This window comes from Lytechinus pictus, chromosome 14, assembly GCF_037042905.1.
Source record: "Lytechinus pictus isolate F3 Inbred chromosome 14, Lp3.0, whole genome shotgun sequence".
In the NCBI taxonomy this organism is placed as follows: Eukaryota; Metazoa; Echinodermata; class Echinoidea; order Temnopleuroida; family Toxopneustidae; genus Lytechinus; species Lytechinus pictus.
Window position 1 is genome coordinate 5,425,591 of NC_087258.1, and position 20,426 is coordinate 5,446,016.

Sequence of the window (20,426 nt, forward strand, 5' to 3'; positions counted from 1 at the left end):
GACATAGAGTTTCATTATTTTGTTAAATTTACAAATTGATTTTCAAATACTGCTCTGTAAAATGTCCGTTTTTACGCCTAAATCTCATATTTTTCCGTTCGCGCTCCGCGCTCGCATTGTTAAGTTTATACCTATCCTGTTCATCAGTGGCGGACCGTGACCCGGAGGAGACAAAGCATTGGGGGGCACAGCATTGTTCACAAACAATACAGTGCCCTCCAATGCTTTGTCTCCTCCGGGTCACGGTCCGCTATTGCTGTTCATGATTGACAAAATAAAGGGCTTAGAATGTCAATTCTTTTAGGTTGGAATGTAAAAACATTTCAGCTCGCGTTATTTGATTTTTGAAATATGTATCGTTCGCATGGCTAACTGCAACCAATCCTTAACAGGCCCCTTTTCAATCAGGTCAGAACGTATATAAAAAAAAATCTGCTCTTCGCGCTCGAGGTAATAGTTAAGATATATGCATCTTGTTTAAGATCACGATCATTGAACATGCACAAATTAATTTTCAGGACAAAATACACTATTTGCTAAACTTTAGCTCGCGCTTAGCGCTCGCATACTTCTAAAGGGCTTAAGAGATATATATTTATTTCTTTATAGATAAGGAGTGAAGGTATTAGGACTACCCCTTCAAAGAAACAAACAAAAGTCATCTTTGAGCAGTCGTTCGTGGAAAAGTACGGGTACATTTTTTTCTCCCCCCCCCCCCTCCCCCTATATATTGGCGAAAGCTTGATCCGGCCCTGCATCTTTACCTCTGTGTGCGCCTTCTCCTGAGCCCCACTTCCACCTTCTGGCCCCACCATGCACCTCCTTTTCTGCTTTTGTTTAATTCTCTCTTTCCTTTTCTTTTCTTCGTCTTGAAAAAAATTGCGGGCAAGCGCCCCCATACCCCCCATCTGTACGCCACTGTTAAAGGATCCATTTTCAGATCAGAACATTAAAATTTTCACCTCGCGCTTCGGGCTCGCATAATTGTGTAGATAAGCATCTTAATTTTTTTTACAAAACTGCTGAGATTATTAAATTTTCATGACAATAATATGCTATATAATAAATTTCTAGTTCACGCTATTTATCTAGGCTTTATGAGCATTGGCGGCGGAAGCCAAAAATTTTAGGGGGGACAAGCAAAAAAAAAAAGGTTATCAACCAAAATTTCAGGGAGGGGCTACCAAAATTTTTTGACAAGCAAAAAAAAAAGAAAAAAGGTCATCAACAAAAAATCTAGGGGGGATCGTCCCCCACCTCAAATTTAGGGGGGACACGTCCCCCCGCTTCCGCCGCCTATGCTTATGAGCCTCTTGGGTCTTCTTTGTAAGAAAAAAATAAGATAACTTTAAATCTGGAGTCAGGAATTGCCCTTTAAAAAAACCCCAGCTTTTAGCGGAAGATGTCAGGTACGTGGAAAATGTGGACGAAAATATTTTTCATATTTCTGCCCCATACCCCCATTTGTGTCAAACTGGATCAGGGGATCAGCCCCTGGATTGTCTAATGGAAGGGGAGGGGTCGATCGAGGTGACCCGAGCTCACAGTCGTTGGATTCCCACCTCTCATCCTGGAATTCTTTCATCTCCTTTGTTTTTTGATTGGTCGAAAGTTTTAGAACAGCGACAGGACACGCGCGCGCTGGCACGGCATTTATCAGATGACCTAGGCCGGCGTCGTCCATTTCGTCATGTGATCTCCACGGTAAACAACATCACGCGTACACATACATACGACAATCTACATACATCAGCAGTACCGTACATGTGTGAAGTTATTGTAGTTTGTACAAGTAGGGCCTACTACTTTTTCTCGTTTTGACCTACATTTCCTTTCGTACGATCAATTCAAAGCAAATCAAGTGTCGTTTGGATATTCATCAACATGTCTGGGACTGGATACCAAGCATTTCACAACGAGGCAGACGACACGCAACAGGTACGGTACGGTACCGTAACTAGCTAGGCGGCTTCTTGAGCTAAGCCTAAGCGAGCGTCGCGTAACGTTGGGGAAGTACAATAAGAAACAAGATGGCGGCGTAAACATTGGGCAAGTCTCTTCCGTCTTTTCACAATATTTTTTCATTTTTTTGATGAATTCTTGTTTGAAAATAACAACGAGAGCGTAGAAATGTCGGAAATGAAGTTTTATCCCATGTATGGTTGGAATTACCCCTTAGGCCTAATGCCTTATCGACCACCTAATTTTCTAAGCATCGTATCTGCGATGTGGAGATCACATAAAAGGAATAAAAAACAGTAAGCATAAGAGAAATTCGAATAGTTAACATCAGATAAATCGCGCGTTTTCGCGCGACCGAATTCTGGGCGGCGTGACCGAATACTGGGCGGAAAACACCACCTCAGGCTCAGTCTATCGGCAATATTTTGTTCAACAATATTCAATATTCTAAAATATGAGTTCAATAATCTGAAAGAGGACAATTTTTTCTTTCTCCTGGTCGGTGGATTTACAAATAAATGAGGTAGGTATTTATTTTACCGGCGATTTCCCCTTAAGTGACCGAATACCGGGCGCGTTACCCTAGTCAAAACAATTTTGATAAATTCTATTAAATTTTTCCCCTTATTTTTCTCTCGTAAAATCGATTCTTATCGTTCCTATGGACACTGCGCCTACTCTCCCGCGCGTATCGTTTGTAATATGCAATAATTTTAATGCGCGCAAGGTGGTCGGTTTCAAAAGAGGTGGTCGATATGTGGTGGTCTCACTATACATCATGATTTATGGCTAGATGTTAGACTTAGAAGGAAAGTACCGGTAGAGATCTCGGGGGCGAAAGTTTCAGGTTTTTTTGCGGTACACGCAGATGAATAGGAAGGACTCCCTTGAGAGTAAGCCTACCATGCCTACGTTAGTACCGGTAAATGATTTTTACTCTCAAGAAGCCGCCTGGCTAACCGTAACTAAGTTAAAATTAAAAAAAGTAATAAGAATAGAATTTAAACTAACGTTAGGCCCTAGTTTTGAGGACTCCATGTCCATGATGATGTCTTTTTAAAATACTTTGACATTATTATATACTTCTTCATCATTGGAGTCTTTAACCACCCTTCATATATGTCTTACTATAACTGTATACTATAAGAGACACGTGTAAACAAAGATGGATTTCCCTATCCATCTTTTTTATCAAAAATCACGTTAATGGTTGTGATTTTATTAATCTCTTCAGACTACACCTTCCTACGCCTAATGCATAGGAAGGTTTAAAAAATAGTCAATTAAAATGTTAAAAAATAAAGGTTTCTTACCAGACCGATGTCGTGTAGATCCCTCGATCCAAATGTACACAACGCAAATACAATAGGGTCGACCCTTGACCCGCTTATGTATGACGTACATCCGGTTAGCGATGCCGTTTTGAAGAATATTATCAATTGTTTCTTAATGTTATTTTAGAATTCAACATTTGGGCTTTCTTTATACTTGGCAAAGATAACTTAAATTAAAGATGAAATTTTGCCTCTAGGGTGACCTAGCTTTTCTTGGACTTGCCCTACACTTCTCTACCGCTACACCTACCCGATCGAACCATCACCTGAGGTAGAGAGTATGAGACATGGCCAAGAGATATCGTGATCTTGTTTGTACTACAGTACAGGAATAACCAACTTTTCTGGGGATTTATTTTTTTAAATTCTGACAATTGAATACCACCCCCAGAGTCCAGACTAAGTTGTAACTAAGTGAAGCCAATGTAGCTCAGTGGACAACTGATTGTTCACTGACTGAATCTTTTGTTGTGGATCTTGTTAGGACTTAGGTCCCTGACTAGAATGGAATACGGTGATGATCCTCGTCATCCTCAATTATCTTGCGCAATTATGCAGCAAACTAATTTCATGAGAAGTAGATATATACTGAAAATCAAAGTCAATTGTCACCGTACCATATAGATCTATCATCTACATAGGCCTATAGTGTAATGTTAGATCAAATCTTAAACCTAACTCTATGAAATCGGGAAATATAAGCTGAAAATTATCACACTGAAGATAAAATCCTGAGTGATAAAGCACTTGTGTGGGGCATTGTATTTTTTATTTGCTTGGAAAAATAACGGACACCTGACCTGATAGAATTTTTTTTTGCCATTCTTATTTTGTTCATTTCCCAGCAATGACACAATTTCTTTCAGAGTCATTTTATTTCAGACATATTTCTATTCATTCATACAAACACTTCCGTGTTCATTTCATTGGATTCTGTTACCTCAGGTTATGATTGTTACCAAAACTGTCATTTGTAATAATATGTTTTACCTTTTTGTCGGGCCTTAATTGTTTTGTGCACAATGGTGGATCCATTCAAAATGTTGTCCCTAATCCCGTGCCGCTGCTGCCAGCCAAGCTAATGTTTCATAGCACCTCTCTGCCTATCAATCTCTGATGTGAGATTATTAGTATGGATCAAGGTCCTATAGCAGGCTACAGCCAATGAACAGTATCTGATGCCCACTGACAAAGGAAGCAACTATATTATTTTCAAAATTGTTTTTTTTTCCTTGATTTTTGATATTTTATGAATGCTCTGCATAATACTTTTAAAATAGGAATTTGAGTCACATATCCCCCAAATTAATGAAAGTGACGTATCAAAAGGAAGTAACTCTATGTATTTCCATGTGAAACATCAATATATTTTCCTCATTTACTAAGAAACTCATTCCACAGAGTTGCTTCCTTTTGTCAGTGGACAACAGAACAATATTCCAAGAATGGCTAGTTTTCATAAGTTTGCCTGAGGAAATGAACATTTGTACATAGAACTGCATTCATGCAACAATTCTTAAATTTTTCTTTCCCTAATTTCAGACTGATGGCAGGAATGTACAGGTTGCAGGCGCTGTACCCCCAGTCACCTTCTCCGGGCAACAGGTGCCCCCACCCTATCAAGGTCAGTTTCAATCTCAAGTACCTGTCATAGGAGAGGCGGTCCACCAGCAACCTGGCGGTCCACTCCAGGGCAAGGCAGAGATGATGCCAATACCTGTGGGAATACCAGGGTGCCCCCGCGGACTGGAATACCTTGCCACACTGGACCAGCTCCTTGTTCACCAACAGATTGAGCTTGCTGAAGGTAAATACATGCAGAAGGGACACGCAAAGGTTTCATAACATTTAAATATTTTCAAAAACATTTTAAGCTTTTGACAACATTTGTTTAATGTTCTGGATGAATAGTGTTTTCTGGGAAGGGTGGGAGCAGGGGGATGTTTTCTTCTTTTTTAAAGAAGGCTACAAGATAATAGGTCTTGATGTGCAAATGTAATGATACTCTCGCAGGTCATTTGCTGCACTTGCAGAATAGATTTTGAACAATTCTATTAGGATTATTGCATTTCATATGATTCACTTGAATTAATACATGTATCTTATTATGTATGTATTTGCTCCTAATTGACAAAGAGAGAATGTGTACAGCCAAGGGCAAATTAAGTGTACTCAAGTACTAGTATTTAGTTACAGTTGGGATTAAGCAAGGTTGTGTGAATTTGCTGAAAACATACATGATTTTTCCTTTTTCCCTGATTACAGTTATTCTCAGAGTGGAGTTTGAGAACAAGTACGTCATAAAGAACAGTCTTGGTCAGCAAGTTTACTTCGCTGCTGAAGGTAACAATGCACAAGTTTATTTCAAATCATGGTCCCATTTCATAAAGACTTGTTATGACAACAAATGCATGATTTCTATAACAAATTTACTATCAGCCAATCAGATTGCTGGATTTCAGTAGCTTATAACTGTCATTGTAAATTTGTCATTGTAACAAGTTTTATGAAACAGGACCCAGGGCTGTACAGTATTGGCAATGAAGGGTTTGTCTACTAGGAGATGGTTCAATTCTCAGATTAGCTAATAATACCATCATTTGTAGACCTACTTGTTCTCTTATCAGTCTGGTCTACATGTATGGCTGTTTGGTCCAATGACCACTTTGTCTCACTGTGTCTATTCCTTGAAATGCAAGAGCTTCTTCAAAAAGGCAAGGGTGATTAATTGACTTGTGCTTTATCTATAGGGACAGTAAATTGCCAATCCGTCTATTGCCAACTCCCCCACTCATGACATGGTCTTCCTTAGTCTAATACCATTCCGTCCATCAACAATTTGTCTATCATACATTTGGTCCAATCATCACTTCATCTAACCACCGGTTTGTCTAGTCCTGACCACATCGTCTCATTACCAGTTCTAATATCCATTTTATTTTCATTCATTTTGCCCAAATAACACTTAGTCCAATTAGACCAAAAGGATGGACTAAATGGGTATTGGACCAACTGGTTATTAAACGAAATGGTGAGTTGATGAAATGGTTATTAATTAGACCATGTGGACACATGTAGTGGACAAATTGATGGTAGACAAGTTGGTATTTGGATGAATTGGTATTAGACCAATTGAAAATAATCCCATGGGACTTTCATTAGTAAACGTAAATTTTATAAAGAATAAGAATGATTATGTTATGAATTGGAATAATTATTTATTTTCTTCCTTTTCATAACCCAGAATCTGAGTGTTGTGAGCGGGTTTGGTGTGGACATAAGAGAGGATTCTTATTCCACATCACAGACAACATGGGACAGGTAATAATTAGGCCAAAATCTGCCATTCCGGAACACCGGAATACAGGAACCCTGTTCTCATTCCGGTGTTCCAACACATTTGGGTAACATTAGCATAGTTCATAGTGATCAATTCTATCTGAGAGTAAATTGTTTGGTAATTTTTATATATTTCTCACACTTTTGACAATAAATTTTGATGCTTGTTTTGATTTTTGTTGAAATGTTTCATCTAATGTTGATGAAATCAATCAATTCGCTGAGACTACGATTCCATTCCAGATGGCCCATCATTTGTTTCATGTGAATATGCGATATGTACCCATGAAACCCAAAATTGGTAACCATTTTAGCTAGGTTGACCCCCCTCCCCTCTTACCCCTGGATGATACAGTACATCAGCTCCTATGCATTTACTCATTAGGATGTGTGCATTCATTGTCTTATTGCTGTTAAAGTTTTGTACACGTTTTATAATGCACATCGTATATGTTATGTATATCATTCTTTTTATTCATGCATCATGAGGGATGTGATATAATTATTCAAATTGAATGGAACAGAAATGTGATTTGACAAAGAACACTCTCACTATACAGTGCTTCCCACAAAATAGAAATCCCACTTTTAAGAAATAGATTTCACAATTATTAACCCTAACTAGGCCGGGCTTTTTTGGCTGTTCTGTGGCCGGGGGGGGGGGGGGGGGGTTGATTCAACCCCCCCCTGAGATCTCGGCCACCGATCGCGCGAGCGCCGCAAAAATTTGCATGCTGGTAGTGTGCGATGTAATCTACAAGGCTTTATGGTAAAATTTTCCAAAATAATGAGATTTTATTTTATATGAATTAATTATGCTAATTTATGCATAAATCATACTTTTTGCTCTAATTCACTAAATAAAGCTCCTAGAATGCTAATTTTTGGTAAAAATATTCTTTGTAGTATTCTTAACAATGGCAATTGAAAAAAACTTCGGTTTGGAAATCAATTTCTTATGTATTTTATTGTTTTATGAATTTCTTATGTATTTCTTTGTTTTTCGGCCTTTTGTTTTTCTTTGTTTTTTTCACCAGATTTATTGCACAACCTTTTTGAAGCATAATTATGCTAAAATCAATTGCTTTCAGCTGTTTAAAGTAAAAATAATCATATCTTTATGAATAAGATGAGAAAACTCAATTTGCATTGACTTTGTACACAAAATCACGTTTTTGAACAATTTTTGGTCTGACATGCACTTACAAAATGTTGCGTAATTTCGGAACCGCGTACCCAGGCGTCATAAATTTGGTCTCAAAAGATGCGCGAGACTTAAAAGTATAAATTCTTCTAGTGGCGCGGTCAAAAAATTTCGCGCGGCGGAATGATCGCAGAAAATGTTGAGGGGGGGGTTGATTCAACCCCCCCCCCGGCCATTTTAGGGTTAAATATGTTTTAACTATAAATTTGAAACTAATGACAAGAGTGGAATCTCATTCTCATCTCATTTGAAATCAACAGCTTAAATCGTTCACGCATGGCAGAATACAAACAATAAATATTGAGGCATATCAGAAACGATTTGCGCAGAAACTTGCGTGTGAATCTGAATCCACTCTCATTTCAGGGACAAGTCCACCCCAACAAAAAGTTGAATTGAATAAAAAGAGAAAAATCCAACAAGCATAACACTGAAAGTTTCATCAAAATCGGATGTAAGATAAGAAAGTTATGACATTTTAAAATTTCGCTTAATTTCACAAAACAGTTATATGCACATCCTGGTCTATATGCAAATGAGGAGACTGATGATGTCATCCACTCACTATTTCTTTTGTATTTTATTATATGAAATATGAAATATTCTAATTTCTCCTCATTATCAAGTGAAACAACAATTAATTCCTCCCTGAACATGTGGAATTAGAATTGTTTAATACTATATGGTTCATTCAAGTTGGTCCTTATAATCAAATCTGAAAAAAATGAAATTTGTATAATTCAAACATTAAAAAACAAAAGAAATAGTGAGTAATGGACATCATCGACTGACTCATTTGCATGTCACTAAGTTGTGCATATCACTGTTTTGTGAAAAATAAGCAAAACTTTAAAATGCCATAACTTTCTTATTTTACATCCGATTTTGATGAAATGTTCAGCGTTGTGCTAGTTTGATTTTTCTCTATTTATTCATATCAACATTTTTCTGGGATGGACTTGACCTTTAAAGAATACCAAAAAAATGTTAATGAGCCAATCGTTGTATCACGAACCAATCTTGTCCAATATTTCTGCGCAACGTGGTTTTGACATTAAAATTTAAAACTTGTTTTGCTCATTAATGCGTGAAGTGTTCGTCTCATATTAGGTATCAAAAAGATGGAATGATTGAATTATATGATTATATAAATGAAATATCATAATTAATTTGCCTTTGAATTAAAAAGATATGGGAATCCCGGTTTCCTTTTTTCTGGGGTGCACTGTAAAACCTCAAATATCTTTTTTTTTTTTTTAGGAGGTGCTCCGAGTTGTCCGTGAGTTTAAGTGCTGTGCCGGATGCTGCTGGTGTGCCAACAACAATCACTGTTCGTTGTTTGTCGCTGTCGAGAGTCCTCCAGGGAATGTGATTGGTTACGTCCGCCAAACGTAAGTTTTATATGGGGGAAGTTCACCCTGACGTAAAAATTTAGTCTGAATATTGGAAAAATAAAAGTGATGTGTTGATGAAGATTTGGCAAAAATCAATCAAAGATTGACATAGTTTTTTATTTTCATTGTTCCGATTGTGTGATGTCGCATGCAAGCTCCCTACACGTATATGTCATGATACAGTAAATTCTACGAATTGCCCTTTATTCAGAAAATAATTTTATTTGTGCCTTCATTATATCATCAAACATATCAATTCATTTCCACTTTTATAATTATAGGACAAATATTTTCAGTCATCAGTAGCCATTAAAAGTAATGGAATTGTATTACGTGATAATTTTAGGGCAGTTGATCGTATATAATGTTAGAATTTAAACATTTAAAAATTCATCACTCTCTTTTCTTGCCAATATTTATCTGTCTTTATTTAGAGAAAATTATTGTCAGGTTAAAGTTCTCATGTCACAGTTTCCCCTGGTCACGAGTCTGATGAGAAAATGTTGATAATGATACATAAAATTAGTGAATGCTTTTGGACTTTGGAATCTTGGATATGACGGGATATTGACTTGATAATGCTAGTACTTAAATGTATAGGCCTACATGTATGTGATTTCCATGCAGAATCACATGTATGTGACTACAAACAAAGGTTAAGCCTTTTGGAGTTGTATTGACAGAGCATGTGATAAGTAATCCTTTGTATTTTTATTTTCACTCTAGCATGATTTCTATATAGCTTGAAAAAAAAAATTCCCCACTTCTCATGATAACTGTGTATTCCCTTTGAATAATTACATTAGTTGACTGCTGACTATGAACTTTATTCAAGAAAGGAAAACTATGGGATGAAGTCTAAATTGAAAGTTCTGAGATTCAAGAGGAAACTTGTTAATTTCTGTGCATAGATATGTCTTGGTTTTCCTCTAGTAAATCATCGGACCAAACATGATTTGTTTTCAAAGATTAAATTTCAACTCATCGCCTAATCCACATGACGTGCTGTATTTCCATTGTGACAAGTTATTACCCTGACCAAGAATGTGCATTTTAGGAGGTACATTTTTTTTTTCTGAAGTCTAGTTTAACTTTTTCTCTGGAGACAAAGTAATATCGACCTCACTTTATGTACTCACAGCAAGCCTACTCAGATCTCAATGCAGTGCACCTGTATTGTGCTCATTCCTTTTTTCTGTAGGCAAAGTAAGATCAGCCCTCACTTTGATGTCCTTACAGCTGAACAAGATTGTGTACTGAAGATCCGTGGTCACTGGTGTAGATTTCAGGCTGTTTGCTGTACCGATGATATTGACTTCAAGGTTTGCTCAACTTACAGATTAATATTCAGACACCATATGACACATTGTGTTGGGAGTGTCATTAAACATCAATCAATCAATCTATCCATCTATCAATCAGTCAATCTTTCTTTAGCAAAACTGTTGGGGGCACATAATAATCTAAGAATCTAAATATGACTAATTTTTTTTTACTACGCAGTTCTTAATTTCTCTTCTTTTTCTTCATCAAAGGAGGCGAGTTTCCTGTAATTTTACCATGTGTTGCCTCTATGATTTGTTATGTGTTAGGTGCTGGAGCCTGCCAAGTACACATGTCATTAATAGGTATGCGGAGGCATGGTTTTGCTGTTTAGGGCATTCCTCCTTATTGTTGCTATTCAGGCTCTAGTACCTTACACAAATTTAAGTTATTATTGTGCTATGTTAATGTTGAGCATTACACATATTCTTTAGTCAGTCCGGCATGGGAATTCAAATTCTTCCCAATACTGCTCTTTATTTCTTGTTTCTTGCTTGGCGTTACGTACTTGTTTATAATGTTTTGTTGAATGTGTTTTATTTGAATTTTAATAATGTGAAATACTTGCATTGCATGCCTCTGGGCAATAGTACTAAATTTTAATTTTGCGAGTCGTGGCCCATGGAAAAATATTTCTTTGCTCTTTTTTGTCATTTCTATTAATCCATATTTAATTATTCAATTTCAAATTGTATTTTTGTATTTACATTGTACAATATTTGTATGTTTTTTATGGCCAAATAAATAATAATATGCGCATTAAGGTTTATAGATGTCTATTGATTTGATGTGTATTCTGTTCCTCTTTCAGATCTTTACTAACGATCTCCAGACCGAAGTAGGAAAGGTTTCCAAGCAGTGGGGCGGATGGGTAAGGGAGTCCTTCACCAAGGCTGACAACTTCGGTGTTGAGTGTAAGTTACAAATGGTTTTCCATATGCTCATATTCTAACACCAATGCATAAAAGAGAGGTGTTGAGATAAGGTGTCAAGAAATATAATCACAAGTGTCCTTTGCCAAAAGAGGATGCTGAGCCTGATTAAAATGTCAATCACAAGAACCCACTGCACTATTCGTATAAGAGTAGGGGGAAACCCCAGTGTCGTGGTCCACCTGCACTCCCCTCAATCAGTTATATCGGGAGGAGAGACCTGTGGGTCATAGTGATTCAGTTCGCTTTTCGCCTCCCAGGCACAGGTGACGCCAAACAAATAATAATAACAACTTTGGTGTCCAGTATAGGTTTAAATGGTTTCCATTTGCTCATATTCTAACTAGTGCTGTATCCTAAAGGTTCTTTTTTGTACCACTTCCTGCCTGTTCTATTGATATTTCCTTATCCATATGTTGATATCTAAATTATGAAATGAAACTTCAAAAGCATGATTTGAACTTTCGCAAAGTGACAGATTGTTGTATGCTCTGGTGTAAATTACTTTATACTAAATATATGATACTCATACCATGATGGCAAAATAGTGTCTATTGACAAATAAGAATGTGTCCTTTCAGTGATTTTCACTAAGTCACCTCAGCAATGCATGGGAAAAAAACTGCTATTGTAGAAAACGGAAAATCATTTCTATATCTTATGTCGTCTTAAAGGCCACTGCACACCTACGATTGGTCTGCCACCCGATTTTGGAATAAGACGTAGTAGAATTTGATGCTAATATTGAGACATGGAATATCTTACTGTTTAATGTTCTAAATCACTTTACAATAGCTATGTTCAAGTGACTATGCTATCATCCTTGTTAGAATAAAAGCAATTTAATATCTAGTCATAATTACGTCATAGCAATTTACGATTGGCTATGATTTGAAACTAGTTTGGTCTTTACTCCAAAAATAAAGGCTTGTAATCATCCAAAATTGTTAAATGAGTATTCTATCAGGTAATTTGAACCAAATAAAAAGATACTTTTCATTCACATTTACAGAAAATAAGCAAAATGCGATTTGTTCTGAAATTGGAATGTGGACCACTCACCAGTTGTAAGGTGTGCGGTGGCCTTAACCCTATCTTAACTGGGCTATTTCGGACCAGTATATACTAGGGGGGTCAATTTGACCCCCCCCCCCTCAGATCTCGGCCGCTGATTGCGCGATCGCTGCGAAATTTGCATACGCTTAGAGCCAGATGTAAACTACAAGACTGTATAGAAAAATTTTCAAAATATTAATTGTTTATATTTTTTTATTAATTAATTATGCAAATAAGCGTATGAAATTTGCCCTAAATTCGTTTTTGTGTGTATGTTTTTGCCTTTAACTCAATTTTTATAGCTAGAAGAATGCTAATTTTTGGTGGGAGTATCAATTATTACATTTCTAACAAATATCTACAAAAAATTTCAAAAATATGATTAATTTCTTATGTATTTTATTGTTTTTTTAATTCTTATGTATTTCTTTGTTTTTTCAAACCTTTGTTTTTTATTGTCTTTTCCAATGAACTTTGTCAGGGACCCTTTTGCGATCATGAATAGCATAAAATAAATCCATTAAACCAACAAAAGTGAAAATAATCATACATTTATGATTTTTGGTTGAAAAACACAATTTGCATTGACTTTGTACACGGAATCACGTTTTTGAGCAATTTCGGGTCTGACATGCACTTACAAAATGTTGCGTAATTTCGGAACCACGTACCCGGGCGTCGCAAATTTGGTCTCAAAAGATGCGCAAGACTTGAAAGTAAAACATCAGTCAGTGGTGCGGTAAAAAAATTTGGTGCGACGGCGTGGTGACAAAATTTGTCGAGGGGTTGACTCCCCCCCCCCCCCCCCAGTTTAATAAGGGTTAATATAACTATCCTAATTACTTTATTGAGCAGCATCAGGAGGCCAAAACTTTGAAAGATTCAAGATGTACTGAAGATGTCCAAGGAAAAGAAATCAATCCTTAGAAAATATCACTTCTTCCTTGCTATGATAGGATTGACCATTATCAAGCCTTTACAAAGTTACTTGTTACATTTTGAATGCACAAAATACATCCTCTTTTTTCCTTTCTTTTTTCCTTTTCAGTTCCACAAGACTTGGATGTGAAAGTAAAGGCCACACTACTTGCTAGTACATTGCTGATTGTAAGTACATGTTATTTTCATCCCCTCCATTTAATTTATTATTTCTTTGTTATTCAAAGAATCAAAGCCAATACCCCATTTTCTCAAGAATTTGATAGGATTTGGATTGTTTTTAAAGCTTGAAAATGACTTTGATATAGATAATTACTTCTGAGCTGAGGAGTAAAGTTTTTCTGTACATTTTCTCTTCAGAAGTAATTGTGTGTTATTATATGTATTTTTTTATTTTGGTATTTTTAGAAAGTACTTCCCCCAAAGGAATATAGGCATGTAACACAAGTTCCTTAACCTTTGTGACTTTTAACCTCATTATATATAACCACTGATTAAAAAAAAGATGAAGGAAATAGGTCAATGATAAGAATAATAATAATATGCAACATTTATGTAATGCTTAATACAAATGTTTCTAAGCACTGCATACTATTACCCCGGCTTTAGTATGGCTATCCTGATCAGAAGCTCAAGTATTCAAGGAATCTTTCCTACCGGGTACCCATTTACTTCACCTGGATCGAGAGTGGCATGTGTAGATAAACGCCTTGCCAAAGGACGCGAGTGTTACAGTGTGATTTGAACCCCGCACCTTGTGGTTCAAAGTCCGGAGACTTATCCACTGAGCCACAGCACCTCTACAATGATATCCATAAGAGGACACCCAAAAACAAACTGTTGCTGTTTGTTCAGCAAAATGAAAAAAAAAAGAATGTTTTCTGTGACAAGAAATGACAATGACATTTTTTTAAGCCACCCCCCATAAAAAGGGCATAATAGATTCAAGGAGTGGGGGCCTTGTCCCTTCTCCTCCATAGTCCCTGATCTCTTCACTCCTCCTCACCCCCTTTCTTCCAGGCCCCTTGATCCACCACTGGAATTTTAAGGAAATTGTTAGTGCACCAATCCTTTGGTATATGTGGAGCTAAAAAAAGCAAATATATCACTTCATTTCTAACTGGGTACTGGAAGGAAGTAATTCCTCAAAAAGCTGTGCACACTGGAATCAGTAGACTAGCTTAGCCTGGGTAGTATAGGGTTGAGCACTGAGCAAGGTGGATATGTGCGCTTTACAAATCCTATTTTGTTATTATTATCATTATAACTATACATGTAACTCTCACAATATTAACTTTTGTCTCTACTTTGTTTTTCAGGACTTCATGTATTTTGAACGCCGGAAGAGGAACAAGCGATATTAAGATCTCTTTGATGCAGCTGTAACTGGGTCAACATCAGTGGTGATTTTCTGATAGCCATGGTTTAGTTAAACATGGGTTTAATAACTTAGACTATACTTTATTTAGTGCCTTATATCAACTTATTCACCAATTAAAACTTATTCTTATCCTGCTGAAAAAAGGTCAAAAATTATTTGAGTCGTGAAATGGGAAGAATATGAAAGTACAAAAATTATGTGAATTTTAATAAAGTAATTGGTACATAATAATTTCCATAAATATGGATGAAGTATTATGAAGCCAAGCCATGAGGCAAAGTTATTGTTAGAGGAGATATACCCCAGTTTCAAACTATGAAAACCTAAATCACTCCGGGCCAGCTATTTAAGCATCTATTATGTTCGACCCTGATCGGTCTGATAAGAACTAAACCACAGTAACAGCAGGGCCAGCTACACGTAAATTGTGCTCTCCTCACCAGCGCATGCCATCATTTTTATTCTCTTTAATAGTTTCCTTATTTCGGGGTCGATTTTCTTTGTTCATAATTGAAAGGAAATGAACATTGGATTTCTGAATACAATATTCCAGTGTAAACTTGATTAAATATCAAGTGCAAAAATTTCATTCTGAAGGGCCTGCTACGAGCAGAAGAGCTGCTCTTACGAAATATCACAGCTGCTGTAATCATTTAACCCTGTCTCAATGTTCAGGCTTGCCTGCGGAGGTGAAAAGCTATATCAGAGGGATTACCAAGGTTGATAGTGCTTGAAATGAAATAACTTGGATCCTCTTACAAGGTTTTTCTGAACAGGGGTATAAAATCGCAGTTCAAAATCTGAGAAGAGGTTGTCCTGTAACGAGGGTTTGACTAATGGCATACCATAGAAGTGTAGTTTAAAAATTCTAGTTTAGAATAGAGTTAAACCTATGTTTAATTATCAGAATATCACCTCATGTCTGTGACTCTTTTTTTCTCTGATTTAAGGTGAGAAAGCAGAAAATCAACATTTTGTGGATATAGTCTTGTGCCCCATAAAGTCTGAAGTCTTGATAAAACTTCAAACGTGTGCATCGTATTGCTCTGTCATTTTAACACTCCCATCTTACTAAATTGTACTTATTGTTATTTTTCACCGATTGATTATTCATGGAAATTTAGTTTTGTCCATTAATCTGATGTTATAGCCACCCTCTCTCACTAATCACGGAATTTATCTGAATAAGGTCCGACAAAAAATTGTATTTACTGTCACATCATATTTCACAGATTGATTATTGATCTATAATAATGCCTTTTCTTGCGAATCACATAGTTTATCTACAGAGAGGTCTATACTAAAGTGTAGTTACCGTTATATAATTTTTTACCAATTTATTCTTCTTCAAAAGTTCATTTTGTCTGGGGTTTTTTAAAGTGCCCTCACTTGCTGATTATATGATTTATCAACACAGAGACCCTTGAAATACTTGTAGACTATGAAAGTTTATATATCAGGGCCCTGTCTTATAAAGAGTTATGATTGATCCAATCAACCTCAACTATGGAAAGCCAGCAACGTCAACATCTAAAATGCATATTTGTTTAAAATATTTTCTAGAAATGACATATATTCATACATTTATGATTTATAGTTTTCTTTAAAATTCAGTGTGCTTCTCTTTGTTTACAAAGAACATTGTGCAAATTTCCTGAAGAAAGAATTATGACATTGATGATATTCCATATACTTGAGGTTGACTGGATCAATCGTCTTTGTAAGACAGGGCTAAGAAATTTATATAGGAATATAACCCTATTCACGTTTTATTGATTTCATTTATATACTTGATTTAATATTTGGCCAAGATGTTCACTATTTCTGAACTCTGTCAAATACTGTACATGTACATGTGTAGTCTGAGTCTGGATGTTACTATTTCTGTTTAAAATTGTCATTTGAACACTTACTTTACAATTTTATTAATTGGATATTACAAACTACTTACAAAAATTAAGTCCTAAAATTTCAGCCCTTTCCATGCTTGAGTAGGAGTTTCATATAAACAAGACAAAAGTTCACTGCCATTTTTTTATTATTGGGTGCCCGACAAATTTAGATTTTGGTGTAAAATTTCTAACATTATCCAATAAAAAACACATTCTTGTTTTATATCCTTCTTGACATCACTTTTTTTAGGACACACAGATTGATATAATCTAGTAGTGAATTGGAATAGTGTCATGCACTTTTGAGGGAATTTAGGCTGTAAGGAGTTTTAGTTTTCCGAATAGATTGAATCAATTAAAAAACAACAAACACCGTGATCCATTTGACCGAGTTCGATAATTTTACTTTTAAACTAAGGAATATGCGAATTGAGCATTATGTTTTCATATGCTATCTGTTTAATCATGTAACAGGTTGAAAACCTTTGTTTAATTGTTATCTAAATGAATAGTAATTTTCTAAACATGTATAAGTTGTGGTGTGTTATGATTAAATAGTTTATGTCAAAATAGCCAGTACTACTTTATTATGTGACTATAATGTTATTGGGTGTTCGCGAAGATTTAAATTTGACTAACAATTAACTTTCCATTGGCATGCAGTATAACGTATCATCTCATTGGTCAGATCATTCTGAAATAACATTTACTACTGCATAGTCATCAATGAGATTATGTGTTTGATACCTAGTGTAAGATTGTGTTTAGTCATGACTAGGGGCAGATCCAGGATTTTCCAAAGGGGGAGGGGGGCACATTTTCCAGATAAAAAAAATTGACAAGTCCCCCTTCCCCCCCAAAAAAGGTCCACACTTTCAAAGGGGGGCACACTTGGGTAAAATTGGCATATTTACATTAAAAAAAATGATAATGGCTCTCAGGGGGGGGGGGGGGGGGGGGGCGTGTGCCCCCCCCCCCCCCCCTTCCCCTGGATCCCCCACTGGGCATGACTATAAGTCACACTTAATTCTTTCTGAAATACCACTACAGTGTATATAAATTTAATAATTCATGATATTTTACTTTACTAAAAATATATATGTAAGATGTAAAAGAATATTTATCAAACTTTCTTTGTTTACTAGAATCTTGCATTGAATTAGATTCACTTTATATAATTGAACTATTAATACAGAGTATATATTTATATTTTACTTCACTTCTTTATCCTTTAGTCACATTGTGATATGGTATATTTTTTAGGCTTGTTACTTTTGTTGTATCCAAAGTAATGTGTACATTTTATACATGAGATGAGACCAACATACGAAGAGCCAGTTTTATATATGACAAGTATTTACCATCACCCCCAAAATAGAAATATAAACATTTATAATTTGAAGTTTGTGGAAAATATATTTCGTAGAGTGTTAATTTATATCTACCTGCTTTTGTGTTATCTGTTTTGATTTTCAAAATTTCAATAGAAAAGGAAATCATGACATATTAATATTATATTGCATGGTTAAAGGCAAAAGTGTGTGGTATTTTATATGTCATAATCAGTGTTGTAATATTGGTATCCCTTATCTGATTTGGGCTATGGTGTCTTTCAATCTATAGATCTTAGCTAAAATTTTAGCATTTAGGTGTCTATGTATAGTGCTTGATAATTAAACTTTGTGGTAATATGTGAAATGATTATATATCTTATCGAATATTTATATTAAGAGCTAAAAATTAAGCGCCATTTTTAGTGTCCAAAAATCTTATTTACTGAAGGTTCAGAGATGGAAGAGAAAGAGAGAGATAGAGAAAGAGAGCAGGAGGGTGAAGGGGGCGGGGGAATTCGGTTGTATTTAAGAAGGCTTTAACAGTTCATACGTCTTATAACTAGTGATAATACAATACTACTTATGTTTGGATTTATAGATATTATTTCATTGTTGAAAAAATTGAAATACATTTTATATTATTTATTTTGTTTTTATGTTGCTAATCGGATCATAGAAATGCATATCTGGTTATAATACACGTATTTTATGGTTTCAAAGAAAAACATTTTAGTTAGAAAGAAGACATTGCCTTAAAACTTCAAACATGCTTTATTAAGCTTTTCATTATGTTAATTGTATGTTATTGCTGATAATGCTAAAATAAATGTATTTCTCTGACTTGATTCCTTTGGTACACTTTTTTGCTTTGCCAAGATACAGTGTGTAGTAGCAAGATGTGACGTCATGTGTGATTCAAGCCTAGTTAATATTTGTTGATGATTAATCCGATTGTTTGCGTAGTTTGACGTCATTCTGTATTTTTAACATTTTAGTTAGAAAGAAGACATTGCCTTAAAACTTCAAACATGCTTTATTAAGCTTTTCATTATGTTAATTGTATGTTATTGCTGATAATGCTAAAATAAATGTATTTCTCTGACTTGATTCCTTTGGTACACTTTTTTGCTTTGCCAAGATACAGTGTGTAGTAGCAAGATGTGACGTCATGTGTGATTCAAGCCTAGTTAATATTTGTTGATGATTAATCCGATTGTTTGCGTAGTTTGACGTCATTCTGTATTTTTAACATTTTAGTTAGAAAGAAGACATTGCCTTAAAACTTCAAACATGCTTTATTAAGCTTTTCATTATGTTAATTGTATGTTATTGCTGATAATGCTAAAATAAATGTATTTCTCTGACTTGATTCCTTTGGTAAACTTTTTTGCTTTGCTAAGATACAGTGTGTAGTAGCAAGATGTGACGTCATGTGTGATTCAAGCCTAGTTAATATTTGTTGATGATTAATCCGATTGTTTGCGTAGTTTGACGTCATTCTGTATTTTTAACATTTTAGTTAGAAAGAAGACATTGCCTTAAAACTTCAAACATGCTTTATTAAGCTTTTCATTATGTTAATTGTATGTTATTGCTGATAATGCTAAAATAAATGTATTTCTCTGACTTGATTCCTTTGGTACACTTTTTTGCTTTGCTAAGATACAGTGTGTAGTAGCAAGATGTGACGTCATGTGTGATTCAAGCCTAGTTAATATTTGTTGATGATTAATCCGATTTTTTGCGTAGTTTGACGTCATTCTGTAGCCTTGGATGATTTCAAGTCCAGAGTTGATGCAAGAACTGTTGGTGCATGAAACACTCCGAATCTCCAACACTTTAATGTTAAGAGTACAAATAAGATGTAGAGCGTTGTGGCCCAGTGGTTTAGTCTTCTGACTTTGAAACAGAGGGTCGTGGGTTCGAATCCCAGCCTTCAGCAAGAAATTTATCCACATTGTGCTGCACTCAACCCAGGTGCTCAAGGTGAATGGGTACCCGGCAGGATTAATTACATGAATGTCCTGAGCGCTTAAAGGCAGCTCGAGCTAAAGCAGGGGTAATAATAATAACAATGCGCCTCGGAATAGATTATTTCTAGATAGATGGCGCCATATAAATGCATATTATTATTCAAAACCCATTTGGTGATTTCAAGTTCAGTGTCAATGGATTAAAAGAAAATGGGTATTAATTAAACCAACTGGTTATGAGACGAAATGGTCATAGATGAACTGGTGATTAGACGAGATTTGGTATTGGACCAAATGGTGTTTGGATCAAAAGTTTAGACGAAATGTTGATGGACGGAATGGCATTGGACTACATAAAGGTAG

The 20,426-nt window shown here is 35.7% G+C and overlaps 1 protein-coding gene across 1 annotated transcript; it reads left to right on the forward strand.

The window, feature by feature from the left end:
- The first annotated feature begins 1,672 nt into the window (after positions 1-1,672).
- Positions 1,673-19,721, forward strand: LOC129276732 (phospholipid scramblase 1-like). Its single transcript, XM_064109843.1, has 9 exons — positions 1,673-1,938; positions 4,839-5,103; positions 5,562-5,639; positions 6,541-6,617; positions 9,100-9,230; positions 10,435-10,555; positions 11,368-11,470; positions 13,593-13,651; positions 14,803-19,721. Exons 1-9 carry the CDS (start codon positions 1,885-1,887, stop codon positions 14,845-14,847), a joined length of 933 nt encoding a protein of 310 aa, XP_063965913.1. The 5' UTR covers positions 1,673-1,884; the 3' UTR covers positions 14,848-19,721.
- The last annotated feature ends 705 nt before the right edge of the window (positions 19,722-20,426 follow it).

Excerpts from the sequence above, each read along its gene's own strand:
- LOC129276732 (XM_064109843.1), top strand. The coding sequence starts at position 1,885 with ATGTCTGGGACTGGATACCAAGCATTTCACAACGAGGCAGACGACACG. Across the intron at positions 11,471-13,592 it reads TGACAACTTCGGTGTTGAGT|TTCCACAAGACTTGGATGTG; the intron begins GTAAGTTACAAA and ends TTTCCTTTTCAG. Across the intron at positions 13,652-14,802 it reads TTGCTAGTACATTGCTGATT|GACTTCATGTATTTTGAACG; the intron begins GTAAGTACATGT and ends TTTGTTTTTCAG.